This window comes from Gobius niger, assembly GCF_951799975.1.
Source record: "Gobius niger genome assembly, chromosome: 20".
NCBI lineage: Eukaryota > Metazoa > Chordata > Actinopteri > Gobiiformes > Gobiidae > Gobius > Gobius niger.
In genome coordinates this window covers 561303-578844 of record NC_136871.1, presented here as the reverse complement: position 1 = coordinate 578844, position 17542 = coordinate 561303, and the positions used below count along the sequence as shown (strand labels likewise).

Here is a 17542-nt window from a genome sequence, read left to right as displayed (position 1 = left end):
ATAATTTACACTAAAATCAGCCATTTTGACGAGTAGAAAAATCTGCCTCTGGAACAAGCAGCTCTGCACTTTAAATAAGAAAACACATTTCTAGTAAAATGAGATTATTATCTCATTTGAAGCGCAAAAGCATCTTCTTGGTTTATGTGCAAAAATACTTGTTCCATTGGCAGATGATCTGATTTACCTCAAATCAAGGAAGCCAAATGTACATATTTTAAGATTAAGACATTCCTAGCAAAAAACAACCAGGTGTAAATCTATATAGACCATAAAACACAGAAGTTTCCATAAGTCTTCATATGGAGATAATTAAATGTGCCACATTTCTCCACCAATCACTCACGCTGCATCTCAGTGAGGTCTTTACAATCCTGTCGTTTCAGAGGAGGGAGAGGAGGCTCCCGCTCGACCTTCACACAATAAAAATGGCAACGCGATCGACAAAGAAACAGTAAATAGCTCTATATCGAAGTTTCAAAGTTCAAAAAAACAGTCTGTCGATAAAATACTAGTTTCCACCTTTTCCGACGCTCGCCGATACCGTCCTTCCTCAGCCGACAGCGCAATAACATCGTCCATATTGCCTTGGCATAGTTTCCAAAAAATGTAGCTCATGTTCAGAGTCTGTGCTCAGTCCTGAAAATCAAAACGTTTCCTGGTTGAAGTTGCGGGCCCGGACTTCGCAGCCGGACGCAGAGCTACAGGTTTCGTCTCCCAGCGAAGCTAAGACGACGAGCAAAATGCAGAACAGGGGGAGATTTCTTTCTTTTTTAGGACCTTTCGCAGCAGGGAATGTTGCTTTCCAAAGACATCTGCGAAGACGACTGGCGTATTAGCGGCGCCGTGGTGGGCTCCACCATGGAGGAGGTAGGGAACAGCTTGTACCAGCCCAGGACCATGGAGCTCAGGTCCAGCTCCTCCAGCAGGATCCTGGCCACGCCCATGAAGCACTTCCGGTCCATGCGGCCGTAGTTGCCCCACACGATCACCTGGAAACAAGGCGGGAAATGTCACAATGAGTCAGTTCTCAAAGCGTGAAGAGAAGCTCTGGTAGGGCGACCAGACTGTGACCCGCCAAACCCGAACTGGAGAAAATGCGCTCAGTCAAGGCATGTAAGAGGTTAAGGCGAGACACTGCAGGTGAACAGAGAAAAAACATAAATGTAGAGATGTCAGTTTGAAGCTTTTGCTGAACATCACAGATATAAATATGAGAGAAAAATGTGTTGCATTTTTCTGTCATTTTAAGTTTTCACATAAAAATAAGGCATTTTGAGCTTTAAAATGGCCAAAATTGCCTATATTTTGGGAAATCAAAATAATGAATTGATCCAGATTAAATGTTATGGTTTTATTTTATTGACATATTAGTGACTAAGATTTTTTCAAAGGGATTTTGGATATTTTGTTTAGTTTTTCAATAAACTAATCATCAGTGAAAAAATCTGTAAAAACTCAAATTCCGCCTGTTTTTTTGGTTTCAAAGCTGAATAAATCAGGCTAGGAATTAGATATTAAAAAATCCCTCTGAAAAAACCTTCAGAATGTTGTTGTGTCTCAGCCTGTAAAGTTTGGAGTCTGTGGGAGCTTCTATAAGGGCTCAGGCTCTGCCCGAGTGCGGCTTCTCTCATTCAGAGAAAACCAGCCCTGAAGTTTTGTAGCGAGTGCGCATGCTCGGCCCGTTCTTCCACTTTTCCGCTCCAGCGTCTCGTAGGAGGAAAAACACCATATTTGGGTGAAAGCGTCATCACGGGGCCCCTTAGCAGGACACGTGGATGTCAAATCTGTCAATATTTATGAATGAAAACCCGCGGGAAAGACGGCCTTTCTACTTCCGGGTCGCCCCCACCTCGCAGACAAAACATCATCAAATAAACATCATCATTTTTATATCTGACATGAAAACTAAGATGTAAAGGGAGGAAAACAGATACAAATCTCCACTTCCACCACTGCGGGAAACACCAATACTTTCACCTAAAGGGTCTCGACTTAAACACGATAGATTCCAGCTGTAACATATAAGTCATGTCTGGGAAGAAGGAGAGAAAAATATACATTTTGGACAAACAGGACAGCAGTGTCAAGACTAAACTATTTACAGGAAACGCACACAGACCGATATTTACTATGGACATCGGAGCATCCCATCGCCCACAAGCTATTGATGGTTAGAATCAGAATCAGAATAGTTCTTATTGCCATTGTTTGAGAACAGCTTGGACTTTTTCTTGGTATATGACATAAAACATATAACATAGAATATAGATTAAAAAAATAAGCTATGGTACTTTAAAGAGGGGGTGTTCTGCTTTAAAGAGGGGGTGTTCTGCTTTAAAGAGGGGGTGTTCTGCTTTAAAGAGGGGGTGTTCTGCTTTAAAGAGGGAGTGTTCTGCTTTAAAGAGGGGGTGTTCTGCTTTAAAGAGGGGGTGTTCTGCTTTAAAGAGGGGGTGTTCTGCTTTTGTCAGTCACACAGCACCAGTCTATATCACACTACAATGATGACAAACCTTCTGTTGGTCTGTAAATGCAGTAAATTAGAATAACTGCCTTGTATAAAATGTCTCTCTCAAAATGGCTGTAGTGAATGTCTTGAAATAGGCCTCTGTCTCTTTAAGAACCTCTGAGCCTTTAGACACGCCCCCTCCACACGCTGTCTGTGGCATCAGTGGGGAGGGGGTTCTGCTGAGGAGCAGTGGTTGGTTACTCGGCTGGTGACCAAAGCTCGGAGGCGTCTCCAGGAGGTGGGGGCGTTCCTAGGAGGACTCAGGCAAACCTATCCCTAAAATGGCCGCCATCAGAGTTTTTACAGATTACTCAGAAATACGTGAATGTGCCAAGCCAACACTTCAGCCATGTTTTTAATGAGGGAGTGACAGAATAACATGATTCCAATTTCCAAAGTGGGTCATAGAGAACGAGCGGCAGCACAAGCACGAGACACCGATGAACAACCCAGGGCAACAGACGGAAAACACCGTCCCTACGAGGAGTCACGGAGCCGATACAAAGAGTCTGCAGTGATAGGACTGTTGTGGAGCAGAAATGCAACGCTCAATGTGCTTCCCTGTTCTCACCTCTGGTCATGAGATTTGGGTCAGTAAAGTAAAGATCGCGATAATGAGTTTCCTCTGCAGGGCGGCTGGTGTCTGGTCCAGATCTCCAGAGGTGTTTCAGACGTGGAGGCCCTGGGGACACGCTGGAGGGACAGTGTCTCTCGGGAACCAGAGAGAGCTGATGGAAGTGTGCGTGGAAAGCATCTCTTCAGACACTGCCGTGGATGAAGCTGGTAGATCTACAGCTGTATCCACTCGCACTGAAAATAACACACTCACATTTCCCTCTCTGCACTGAAAAAAGTTTTCAGTTGAACCAACTTAAAGAGGGGGTATTATGCTTTTTTCAGCCACATAGCACCAGTCTATGGCACACTACAATGATGACGAAACCTTCTGTTGGTCTGTAAATGCAGTAAATTAGAAGAACTGCCTTGTATAAAATTGCTCTTTCAAAATGGCGGTAGCGAAAGACTTGAAATAGGCCCCTGTCTCTTTAAGAACCTCTGACCCTTTCCGACACGCCCCCTCCACACGCTGTCTGTGGCATCACAACAACACTGCGCTCGTTGTCTCAACTGTATTGAAACTACGATCGGTGCATTTTAATTTTTATTGTTGGAAAGGAGCTGCTGTTTATCACTTTGTGAACAATGGCCACACAGGATATTATTTGGAGACGAACCTTCCACACCGGACGCTTGGAAGGGGCTCTTGCCTGAAAAATAACTGCTGTTTGGAGGCTATCTCTTTGCATCTGCCATGCCTTATGGATCTCTAACTATACCCCCATGGACGACACCAGGATCTGCAGGAGCCCATACGATTCAAAGACGGACATTATCTGTGCAGGTGGACAGTGGTTTTTCGAGGTTACCCGTTAGCTTGTTATAATCGACTACAGCTCATTGTTGATGAAAAGTCTGCAATAAACCACAAATGTGTAAAGGCAGGCTCATTGTGTGATCATCGTAAAGGCTGCTTCAAGTAGTTGCCTGCTTTATTGACGTTATTTGTGCATAATATGCTGCCTGTTTTCAATGAATGTTGTGAAGGTGAAGGTTGTTAGCTTTTCGTGGCTAATAGTGCCTTAGCTCCGGGAGAAAACCACTCGGCTACGACTCACTGTAGATGAAATGTGAGCAATAAACTACAAAATCAACAAGCCAGGCTCCGTGTGTGATCATCATAAAGGCTGCTTCAAGCAGTTGCCTGTTTTAGTGACGTTTTCAATGCATAATATGCTGCTTGTATTCAGTGAATTTTCCCGTTAGCTTGTCGCGGCTAGCTTGTTAGCTCCGGGAGAAAACCACTCGGCTATGACCCATTGTAGATGAAATGTGAGCAATAAACTTCCAAATCAACAAGCCTGGCTCCGTGTGTGATCATTGTTAAACGGTTCTTTATGTGTGTGGTGGTTTTATTGACTTTATGTGTGCATATTTCTCGTTTTCACGTGATGACTCGAGGTTTAGCTTAGCATTAGCTTTCTCCGGAGGCTCTGTGCATCATCAAGGCCCAGCGCAGAACCAGACACTGAAATAAGTGTTCTTGTCACCGGTTTTAATCCTGGGTGTTTCGGTAACAGAAACACTGATGTGTGTCTTTGTAAAAGTCTGCTGTGGCTCCGGTTCACAACACATGAAGCTAATCCTCCATGATGACTCTGTTTACATCTTAGGGCTAGACACTGCGGCGAGGGGGTTCTGCTGAGGAGCAGTGGTTGGTTACTCGGCTGGTGACGAAAGGTCGGAGGCGTATCCTGGAGGTCGAGGGCGTTTCCTGAAGGAATCAGGCGTTTTATCCCTAAAATGGCTGCCATCGGAGTTTTTACAGATTACTCGAAAATACGTTAATGTGCTAAGGCAACACTTCAGGCATGTTTTTAATGAGGGAATGACTTAATAACATGATGTAAAGCTTGAAAAAGTCGATTTTGCATAATACCCCCCCTTTAAAAAAGTGTTTCAATTGGTAACAACTAATAAATTAAGTATTTTCAACTTTTCATTTTATATTGAACCAAACTTATATTTTTAGTCAGATTAAAGTTAAATAATCATTCAATGTTTTCTAAAATATTACTTTCTTTCAACTTACAAAGATATATAAAATTTGATTATTATTTTCTGAAAATTAAACTTAAAAGTCAGCTTTATTCTAAAGCTAAATTTTACACAAAAACAACTTTGTATTTTTGACCTTTTTCTTACAAAAACATTGTACATTCTAATCCACATCTATACTTTAGTTCAACTTAAAATTTTGCGACTCCCCCACTCTAAACATTCTCACAATCCTATTCAAACGTTGAATCACCTTGTTTTTCAACATTCATCTACCAAAATTACAATATAGAAGTTTGTACGTTATTTGATACTAAATAACTGTAGTCAACTGAAAATATACATGAACAGTGTTTCTCAAACTGTGGTACATGTGCCACTGGTGGTACTCGGGCTTCTTCAGGTGGTAGGAGATCATTTCCATTTTTGACCTATACTTGGCACCTATACTTTGACATTTTTAGGCATTCTGATTTATTATTGACCTAGCACCGAAAAAAAAAGATTGTACTGGGTGTGGAGTTTGAGAGCCACAGCTTTAAACAGTATAAACTTGTTTGTAAGTTTAGTAATGATGTGAAGATGTAAAATAAAGGTCGTAGCTGCAAATTATTTATTTGTAGTAGTAACGTCACATTGATCTCACATTTTTCACATTTTTCAGAACATTGCAATTGAATATTGTACAGCCTCCATGACTATATTCACATGCCAGAGTAGCAGTTCAGTTCGGATTGTTCTGTGCCAGCAATAAACAATCCTGTCTAAACAGGAGGATTACAAAGTGCTTTTGTTGCTTTTTTTGTTTTCTTAAACACTCAGTTTTATAAAACTTTTAAAACACTGAATGCACCAAGATGTAGACAAGCTTAAGATGATCATGCATGCATTTAGCAATTTCTACAGTGCATATGCAGAGCTCCGACAAAAAACAAAAAGAAAGTCATTTACTCCTTTGGTTCAGATTGTACTGCAGCAGAAATAAACAACACTGTCATAGGCTTAGGATGACCATTAATCTGCACTTTGCAGTTTTCCTAAGAGTGTGTGCACTTTTGGGGACATTTTCTGAGAATCTAGCTCCAAAAAAATGTTCTGGAAAACCTCGAGAGTGTAACGGATGCTTTTAGGGTAGGCAAGATTGAGAATGTAGATCAAACTGAGCAGTAGGGCACAAGCAGGTGCGACAGAGCTGAGTCCATTTAAGATTGTTACGCCTTCGATAACGATACCAATGTCCTCTGGAGGAAGTTCGAAACATCCTTCTGGTCGAATGGAAAACACCGCCATGGTCACCTGCTCCAAATCGACCTGAAGGTCATCTTGCGGACTGTCCTATAGAGAGGAGAAAAACAGTGTTAGCTTGACGACGTGCATTGGTATCCAACCAATTCGAATTTAGATTAACCGCTGAGTTTTTGAAAAAATAAAAAAACACAAGTTACATTTTGTCATTGCTCTCAATTTCTTGTAATTTAAATGGGATAAAGCAGAAGTGGGTACATTTATGCTTTATGCTATGGGCGGCACGGTAGTGCAGTGGTTAGAAGCTAGAAGGTCCCGGGTTCGATTCCCACCTGGACGGGGCCTTTCTGTGTGGAGTTTGCATGTTCTCCCCGTGTCAGCGTAGGTTTCCTCCTGGTACTCCGGTTTCCCCACCACTAAAAACATGTACAATAGATTCCTCCTAACCCTAACCCTCTTCCCCTATCCTGGTTTAATAAAGGTCAATAAATAAAGAAATTGGCGTCCAATGGATAAACAGGAAGTAACTCGCTTCATGGACAATTTCATTTTTAAGCTCTTTTTGCACAAAAATATTACAAATTGGAGTAGAATATATACGCTCTGGAAATGTTGCAGGAGGTTTGAGGAGCTGGACCGCCACCGTGGCTTTTGACGGGCTGTACAGGTTTATAGAGGCAATCGCAGTAATTAGGTCAGGGATAATTCAACACATTAGGGTATGAGTTGCATTCACGTTTTAAGATTTTAATTCAGTTGGAGGGCAGGTGCCAATATAACTCTATGGGAGCAAAACAGTTTTTGAAAGAAATTTCCAAAATGAAAATGTCCAAACGTTTTACCTGATCACTTAGTGATTTGATTCCCAAACCCGCCATATATTTTTTATGGCTTAAAGTATATGTTTTTGAATATTGTCTCCACTTTTAGACGCCTTTATGAGGAAATAATTAGACCATAGTTCATATGAGCTGAAAGAGAGGGCTTTGAACTTTGTGACAGTTTTTCTTTCATGTGATTTGGCTCAAGACTTACACAATTTATAGAGCACAATTCATACACAAGGTAATTCAACGTACTTTCCAGTTACATGAAATCACAGGAAGCAGGCTGTAAGGAAAAATATGTTACCTACCACAAACTCCTTGTCAAGATCACCAGTATCCTCCCCAAGAGCAATGACAAGGGCCTTCAGGAGACACTCTCTTCAGATCGATGTTTTCGGCCTGAAGCATAAATTTAAAAATTAATATCAAGCAGCAATTCGACAATAAGATGAACCTTGGAGAAGGGGTCAGTTAGTAGTAGGAACTTTTTCTCACATCATGCAATTTTGTTTAAGTGTCAAAGCTAAGAAAAAAAAATCCCAGTGAAACTTGTGGATGGTATTGTGTTGAAGACTCTCGGGTCTGTGATATCCATCCTAGACTCCTGTGAGGAATTAGTTTACCAGGTAAGTCCAAGTAAAGGAAAAACTGCTGTTCCACATCATTTTGTGCACTATTTTCAAGCAATAAAGAAAAAAATCTCGAAAAGCATGAAATGGTTAGAAATTGCACTTTAATGCCACTCTAATGCCAAAATTCTATTCTATTTAAATGCCAATTTAAAATTTTATAACCAATTAGCATGCATATTAAATTGTGACAATTAGGAAAAGTTTATTTGCAGTTTGGCAATGTGATGTTGTGATTGTTTGGTGGTTTAGCAGCAAGGCTAAGCTACATTCATCTTGTGGGCTCATATTTGGGTGAGAAAGATAGACTAAGGTAGACTCAGAACCGCAAAAAAATCTGACCAAAACAAGTCAATTAGTCTGCGCTCAGCTTAAAGCAGGACGGAATCAGGATAATGCAGCTAATTACCTGGTCAAACGTGTGCAGGATAGGAGCGATTTTGGCCCCTGCAGTTCCTTTCTTGGATCTTGCCAATGCCAACAGTCCACTGGAGTAGAGGTCAAGTTTTTCCAAAAACTTTGACTTGAGAGGGAGGGCCACAAGCCTGTGGAACTCTTCATTCACCTGAAGCAAAAGGAGTGTTAATGTACAAATTTGCCAAACTAGGCGGTCATCCACCTTATTCTGGACATTCGCGTGGGCGCCGCCATTAATTGTGCCCGCCCCTTTTCTCCTATCAGTTAACATGGGGCTGGAGAAGTCCAGATAAAATCAGTTTCTACACAAAAACAAAAACGTTTTTCGGCCACGCAGAGAAATGTTGCAGTTGACTTGTTGGTGCAAATGAACATTGGCCATTTTACACAAACTAAACATCAGATTTGAGTGGAGAATATTTTCCCTTGTTTTCCGCTTAATGAATGGGCTTCACGCTTGACCGAAGGTGTTTGTACAACGGAAGTGCCGAGACAAAGCAGAAAGAGACAAAAGTGGGCGGAGTGGAATAAGGTACATTACCTCTAGCTGACTGAAAAAGGCTGGCCATCTGTCCTTGAAGTCCCCAATCCTAGGCTAGGTCAACCACTTCTTGTCGTGAGGTACCTGGTGTAGCTCCATCGGCGACTACAATAACAAGTGGCGTTATTTCCAGTTTTATAACCTTGATTGTTCCCATATCTCCATCACCATGGAAATCTGGAAAGAATGAATGCAAAAAGATATCGCATAAATACGTAGTAAGTAATAAGCAGTATATATATATAAATATATTTGGCATCCCCACAGTAAAGTGAAGATTACTGCGCGGATTTCGAACTACTCCTGGTATTATTACGCCTTACAATATAGTCCCCCCTTTTATCCGCTTATAAAATCCACATTGTTTAATTGTGTGTAATTATACTTTGTAGTGGGACACTTCACGTAACCATATTTAAATAGGGAAAACGTGGAGGAGCTTGGTAGCTTCTATCTTGACCTGTTTTTAGAGCTATAGAGGAGAGGGGGAGAGGCTAAATGCTAACGCCGTCTGTGTTGTGTTTACGTGACTGAAGGCACGGGGGAAGATCAGACAGGTCCTAAAGAACTCGTCAAAGCTAATGTAAGAACGTATCTCAGTATGTAAAAACGGTGGCCTATTCCTTTAAGTGGACACCTTTTTAGATCAAACAATCGAAAATGTTCAATATACCATACATCCACCCTTTTGACAATGAAAAATACAGTGTTTTGGAGTATGGCCATCTCAATGATCTCACAGAAGTTAGGGAGTCCTCCTATTGCGCCATGGACGAATAGCATTCCATGCACAAGTTTGTAGTGCTTCAGCAGCAGTGATCTTCTTTCACAAATTCAATCTCCACTTGAAAAAGAAAACAAAAAAAGTGGAACCCATTGTACTAACAATGCACTTATTAATTTATTTCAACAAGAGTTAAAGTAGCAGATTTAATAACTCACCTCAGATATTCCTGTCCAAAGTCCTCCAAGATAGGCTGTATAATTGTTTTGCAGGATAAATATCAATAGCACATCATCTGTAAGAGAAATAAATTTAAATATGTTCACTACATTGTTTTTTTCCAAACAGCCTTTGGTTGATAACGTGTAAAAATCAGATCTGGGGTCATGCCATCAGACTTGCATGTGCAGAATTAAATTCTGTGCAATAGAATAAAAGAAAAAAAAAAATTAAATGTTGTATAATATAAAAGCATTATTATTACTATTTTTATACATCTGCACGATTCACGTGATTCCATGACTGTGGCTAAGCGGAGAACACTTTTTAAACGCGAAGTCGTCAACAATAAGTACGTTACTATTCTGTGGAATACAGCCAACAGGCCTCCGTGGTAAAGTTATCTGACATGGGTAGAGGAAAATTAACTCACTGGAAATATATTGCATTATAAGCCTAAACTGGGTTGGTTTATCGTCTGGGGAAAGCGCCAGCATCGTTAACACAGCGACGTAAAATGCATAAAATAAACCAATTTTCGAACGCGGTCGCGAGACATCCATTTATCCACAGACACTTTCACAGCGCAAAGCAACGATAACTGGCAAGTCGTCCAGAATAAAAGTTACACGATTTAACAAACTTACGCACGTTGTCGGGTTGTTCTCACCGCTCGGCGACTTCAGCAATGGCGTCTCTCCAACTGCAGAGCGAAGAGAAGGGGGAGGAACCAGGATCCGAAAACAGAGGAAAGAGCGGGCGAAACACGGACGGTGCATTATGGGAGTTGGAGTTCTCAGACTCAGTTCATTGCCGTTTTGTACGGCAGAATTCTTGAGTTAACGCGTAACTTAAGACTATTTTGATCTAAAACATATAGTATGTAGAATTTTGATATATTAAAGGAAAAACTTACCAAAATTCATCAGAAACCGATGATATTCACAAGTAGCGTTTCTGAGAGCGCGGAGATAATACGTCACACACTTGGCGCACATTTGAATGCGTCACACCATACGCAGGAGAAGAACTTAATTTTGAACTTTGGGTCAAAGTAATAAATGACTTTGACCCAAAGTCAAGCATTTTTAAGTTGTTTGAAACCACATATTTCCTTTGTAGTCAAAACATGAGAAATGTACTTTGGCTTTTTGTAAATTTGTACCTTTCTTCAACAAGGCCTAAATACACTTATTACAGTGTGGTTCTATTATCTTTACATTTAGTAGAAGCAGCGCCTCTGTCAAACACAGAAGAGCGGCTGAAGAGGAGCAACAACCAAGTGCAGTTGAGATGTTTCTAAAAAAAAACAGCTGAGGAGAGAAAACCTCATCATCTTTGGACAAACATTCACTGTTTCTTTAAAGGGGGTATTATGCAAAATGGACTTTTTCCAGCTTTCCATCCTGTTATTCTGTCACTCCCTCATTAAAAACATGGCTGAAGTGTTGCCTTGGCACATTCACGTATTTCTGAGTAATCTGTAAAAACTCTGATGGCGGCCATTTTAGGGATAGGTTTGCCTGAGTCCTCCTAGGAACGCCCCCACCTCCTGGAGACGCCTCCGAGCTTTGGTCACCAGCCGAGTAACCAACCACTGCTCCTCAGCAGAACCCCCTCCCCACTGATGCCACAGACAGCGTGTGGAGGGGGCGTGTCTAAAGGCTCAGAGGTTCTTAAAGAGACAGAGGCCTATTTCAAGACATTCACTACAGCCATTTTGAGAGAGACATTTTATACAAGGCAGTTATTCTAATTTACTGCATTTACAGACCAACAGAAGGTTTGTCATCATTGTAGTGAGATATAGACTGGTGCTATGGGACTGACAAAAGCAGAACACCCCCTCTTTAAAGCAGAACACCCCCTCTTTAAAGCAGAACACCCCCTCTTTAAAGCAGAACACCCCCTCTTTAAAGCAGAACACCCCCTCTTTAACCTCTTAACCCCCGCCTGAACCGAGAGGATCTTTTTCCTCACGTCAGATTTTTTTTCCATCATTGTTTTGTTGGGTATTCAACTCATTTTTGTCACATTTTTGTAATTTTTTTTGTAATTTGTTGTATTTTTTTTGGTCATTTTTTTGTAATTTTGTGTCAATTTTTTGCATTTTTTGGTCATTTTTTTTATCACATTTTTGTTTTGTTTTTTGGTCAATTTTTGGTCAATTTTTTGTAATTTTTTGTCAAATTTTTGTAATTTTTTTTGTAATTTTTTTGTCAAATTTTTATCACATTTTTGTCATTTTTTCGTCTAATTTACTGCATTTACAGACCAACAGAAGGTTTGTCATCATTGTAGTGAGATATAGACTGGTGCTATGGGACTGACAAAAGCAGAACACCCCCTCTTTAAAGCAGAACACCCCCTCTTTAAAGCAGAACACCCCCTCTTTAAAGCAGAACACCCCCTCTTTAACCTCTTAACTCCCGCCTGAACCGAGAGGATCTTTTTCCTCACGTCAGATTTTTTTTCCATCTTTTTTTTGTTGGGTATTCAACTCATTTTTGTCACATTTTTGTAAATTTTTGTAAAAAAAATTTTGTCATTTTTTTGTCACATTTTTGTAATTTTTTTGTAATTTTTTGTATTTTTTTGGGTCATTTTTTTGTAATTTTTTTGTCATTTTTTTGTCATTTTTTTGTCATTTTTTTGTCATTTTTTTGTCATTTTTTGTCAATTTTTTGTAATTTTTTTGTAATTTTTTTGTAATTTTTTGGTCAAATTTTTATCAAATTTTTGTCATTTTTTCGTCTAATTTACTGCATTTACAGACCAACAGAAGGTTTGTCATCATTGTAGTGTGATATAGACTGGTGCTATGGGACTGAAGAAAGCAGAACACCCCCTCTTTAAAGCAGAACACCCCCTCTTTAAAGCAGAACACCCCCTCTTTAAAGCAGAACACCCCCTCTTTAAAGCAGAACACCCCCTCTTTAATATCTGGAATATCTCCGTCTGCTGCAGACGGTAACCCCTTTTGCTTTGATCGGGAGGATAAGTTACAAGACGACCAGTGGAGCGTTAGTTCCTCTTAAATGCAGTAGGACAGTCCACCTTCAGCGCGATGGGGCCTGGCCTTGACCTGAGCGTGTGTTCTCCTGATCCTCCACTCACGCGCCCCCCCCCCCCCCCCCCCCCGTGCCCCCCCCCCCCGTCACACAGTGATCGATCAGCCGAGCCGCTCCAATACTAACCACTGTTCAAGCGTCTCCGTCGGGAACCAATTCTATTTCCATCTAAGCGCTTCATCTCTGAAACAACAACCCGGCGCCTCTGCTCGCCCGGCTGTACCACAGTGAGAGCGGAATATAAAAGATCTTTTTTAGGTCGGACTAAAAATACCTCCTCAGATCGTCTCCTGTTTGAGAATTGCATTTTTTAAGGCTGGTGTCGAGAGGAGCGTGTTGCTGTCGATCACTGGCATAAATGTGAGAAAAAAATACATGGCAAGTTTTCTGTCATTTTATCTTTTCATATAAGAACAAGGTGTTTTATGCCTAAAAATGCCCCAAATTTCCCATCTTTTCGGCGACGAAATCTGAATAATGGACAGAGCTACATTCAAACTTATGGTTTCATTTTATTGATAAATGAGTTGCCAAGACTTTCTCAGAGCGGATTTAGGATTTCTTGTTTAGTTTTAAAATAAGCTGTTTTTTAGTTGAAAAATTTGTAAAAATGTAGTTTTTGCCTCATTTTTTGACATTCAAAACTCAATAAATGGGGCTTAAGGGATTAAATAATAAAAAATCCCTCTGAAAAAATCTTCCAAATCTTGTTCAGTCCAAGGCTGGAAAATGTGAAGTCTTTAGGTCCGACTGACGTGGACATAGTGTCGCCACAATGACAGAAACATGTGTTTTCAGAAAAAGGCCTTGAAATTGTGTTCTCCCATATAAGTCTATGGGGGAACATTGAATCAGCGCAATATTTAAACATGTTGTTGTGAAGATTAGGCATGTTTTCTGTTTCTGGGTGAAAGTTTATATGTTCAGAGACAGATTTGGCCCAAAACCTGAAAAAATTGAGTTTTGCCTGTAGTGTCTCCCCTTAATTGGCCGTTGACGATGTTTGCAGTGAACCATCGTGATGGACGATGATATCGTCCATTTCTCATTATAAGCGTTTTTAATGACATTTAGCCCATATAGAAGCTGCATATTATTATTTATGTCAGGAAAAATGTGAGATTGCAGATAAATGTATCTAAACTAAACCTGATCTGAACAGAGTCACGGACACGACTTTTGCAACAGAAATGTGTTAAAACTCGTGCGTAAAGTCTGAGGAGAATGACTTATTCAGAGTCAACTCCTCAACTCCAAGGCTCTGATCACACTGATACAAATGTAAATCTGAGCTTATTATTTGCATTTGATCAATGTTAACGTAATGTTTAAGAAACAGTGGGTGAACGGGACAATATTTATTAAGTTTGCGTCGTAGCTTTTGTTTTTGAAGCTGCTCCAACAAACAAACAAATCAAACAGAGCAGCGTCTTTACTTTAATAATTACGGCGAACACATCATGGCTTCTGGCAGGCTACTTAAGCTATCGTGTATCTTAGTTATATCTGTGATTTGATTTACAGAGCAATCTCTGCAAAGTGTGAAGGTTTACAAGGCCCACAGAAGATCAGTGCGTGTGTCTGACAGGAGGGGGCGTGGCCTCAAAATGGTGGCTCGATGACATCGTCCATCGGAACAACCCGAGTACTGACTGGATATGCCAGTGTGATACTATTGAAAACAAAACCTTCTAGTTTCTAAACATATGTGTGAGTGAAACCCAAACTCCCTGATCGGGGGGACGGCAGGTAACAGGTTCACCCCCACCTCAACCAAACACATGTCCTCCAGTTTGGCTTTACCCAAATCTAAAAGCCTCTTAAAAAAAAGTGTCAATGTAGCGACAAAAACAAGACGAAAACCAGGGTAATGACATGACAAAAAGGCAATAAAAAAGTCACAAAAAAGATGAAAAAGAACGTCAGAAATGTGACAACAACACTGCAACAACACGAGGAAAGTTCTGTAGGTCTTAGCTTTCAAATGAGGCATCACACTGGCCTTTAGGCTGTAGACTCCAGTCAGTTAAGGCGGGTGGTAAGAGGTTAAAATAACTTATATTTGAGAGAAAATAGTCCCTCAGAATGCGATCGTTCATGTGATGCAGGTCAGTTATTTTCCAAACATTAAGACATGTATATGGTTAGTCTGGTGTTATCAGTGATCTGCCTCAGGTGCTCTGTGGAGCGGGTCACACTGTTTTTAATGCAGGCTAGCTGATACCATAGACATGCACTAGCCTTGCACTAGCCTAGCGCCACGGAACTCTTCAAACAGAAGAACTGCATGAATTACACAAAATCACTCTGGATAACGAGGAAATGAGGCCCTATGTCAAACATCCTGAAACATCCCTTTAAGTCTGAAGACCTTGTTATGAATAATGCAGTGACTTTTCCCGCCCGCAGAAACATATTTGGAGTTGCGTTTTGAGCGAGTCATGTGACACGAGAAGGAGGTTTGTTTTGACGGAGAGAGAAGGTCTTTAAAGGGACGGGCGTGAAAGCCTCGATCCCGTCGTTCTCTGGTTTCTCTGGTTTCTCGTTTGTTCTTCAGAGCTGCCCTGGTTCCTTTGCAGTTTCCTTCACCTGCCTCACTCTGGCTGCTGTCCTCCGTCCGACTCGCTCTCGACCCCAAACTGATTCGTCAGACTGCCCCAGTTTCTCCAGATCTAGGACGGCGTATTCTTATCTTCAAAAACTTTTCAGAAAACGACACGACTTCTTTTAAAAGCGTCACATGATGTTCTGGCCACGACACAGACGGCGTTGGAAGGAGCGGACTCGTTTCTTTCAGGCTTTTAAGGACGTCGTTTTGTTCCCTCATGAAACATAGAAGTAAAGTTTCAGTAACACCTCGACCACACACAGTAGATGACGTTTTTCTGTACCGATCTAAAGCAGGGGGGGAATTCATTTTCATAAGGGGCCACATGAGACGCCTGAGGTCAGAGGGAGGCACCAACAATAACTCACACTTATGTCGGGAAAAATAAAAACTGTTTTGATTGGGAAAATGCACTGAGGATGATCCCGACAGGACTGTAGCCTCATAAAAACGGCTCACCCAAGGTAAATGGTAAATGGTAAATGGTCTCAACTTATAAAGTGCTTTTCCACCTACATTAGGCACTCAAAGCGCTTTACAGCAAGGCCCCACTCACCCATTCATACACTCATTCATACACCAGTGTACGCAGACACTGGGGGCAATGTGGGTGAAGTGTCTCACCCAAGGGCACAACGACAGTGTGCACTTTCAGGACGTGGGATTCAAACCCCCGACCTTCTGTGCCACCGTCGCCCGTATTGCACTTTACAAGCCTGTGTATCAAGTCTCTGCTTCATCAATATTCATTCACTCCACTTGACTACAATGTGTTGTTCATATCCTGAGTTCTTATGTCAGTGCCCTCTGCTGGACACCTGTGGAATTCCTTACTTTTATCCTTATTTAATCTGCCCCCTAGTGGCTGGAGTGAGCATTCTGGTCCTCCGCACAGGAACGGGCCAGAGACTGAATCATCTCGCAGGCCGGATTTAGCCCAGGTCTGATTAAACATTAGTTGGTGCGAGTGCTGAGATGGTTTTGATAACGTGTAACATGTTGGGCAGTAACGCAACACAGGAAACGAAACTCTGAAAATGAGAATATGGTTAAAAAGTGCATTGGTTTGAACTGTGAAACTAATAATACATGATTACACTTAAAGTGAGGTTTGTATGGCCTTTATTTGTTCTATTTGTGATTATTATGGCTCAGCTTGTAAAATGGGCCATGTTCACGTGTGCTGCCTGCTCTGCTCGCGTTGCTTAATAACAGTTGTTACTAAAGTTTATGTCTTTCCACAAGAGCAGGAAACTATTCGTCCATTTTAAAGAAGGTTATGATCAGATTTCGTATTAATGAAACTAAAAAGGTGATGCGTGGATCTTAATCGAGATTAAAAAAATTAAATTAAATTAAATTAAAACCCGACCCGACCCCGACTCTCATGCATGATATCTCGGGCCTAAAATCTAACCTCTAATTATCTTCACTTTACTGCGCGGATGCCAAACTACTCCTGGTATTATTCCGCCTTACAATATAGTTCCCCCTTTTATCCGCTTAGAAAATCCACATTGTTTAATTGTGTGTAATTATACTTTGTAGTGGAACACTTCACGTAACCATATTTAAATAGGGGAAAACGTGGAAGAGCTTGGTAGCTTCTATCTTGACCTGTTTTGGAGCTATAGAGGAGAGAGGGAGAGGCTAAATGCTAACGCCGTCTGCGCTGTGTTTACGTGACTGAAGATCAGACAGGTCCTAAAGAACTCGTCACAGCTCAGGTAAGAACATATCTCAGTGTGGAAAAACACTGGCCTGTTAATACCCTGATCTCAGGGACTTTCCTGGTTAAAAAAGGTCAAATCCATGTTTAAATACACATTTGGAATACAGTTACTTTCCTAAAATCAAAGGATTGCTTTGCAGTCCTCAATCCATTATCTTTCAGTTTAAAAGAAAGACAAGATGAAAACCGCCAGAGAAAAGATTAAGTGTAGCTGCATGTTTTTAACCATACGCCGCTTTTATGCATGAATATAATGAAAGTATAGTCCAAGTATTCAGAATATGTTACAAAATACACATTAAGGCAAGTATTCAGTATCTGTAACTACTTTTCAACAGAGTCACTCGCTAGTTTCAGTCTAAGGAGAGAAAAAAGACGCAGCAGACGTTTATATCGTAAAATAA

General features: G+C 40.9%; 1 protein-coding gene across 1 annotated transcript in view; it reads right to left on the bottom strand.

Annotated features, from left to right (window-relative positions):
• Positions 1–765: 765 nt before the first annotated feature.
• The window catches only part of rims4 (regulating synaptic membrane exocytosis 4), a 94203-nt gene continuing 77426 nt past the window's right edge, over positions 766–17542 (bottom strand). Inside the window, exon 6 of the mRNA XM_079579341.1 lies at positions 766–992. Coding sequence (XP_079435467.1) covers positions 774–992 — 219 coding nt within the window. The 3' untranslated portion in view covers positions 766–773. The remainder of the gene's footprint in view (positions 993–17542) is intronic.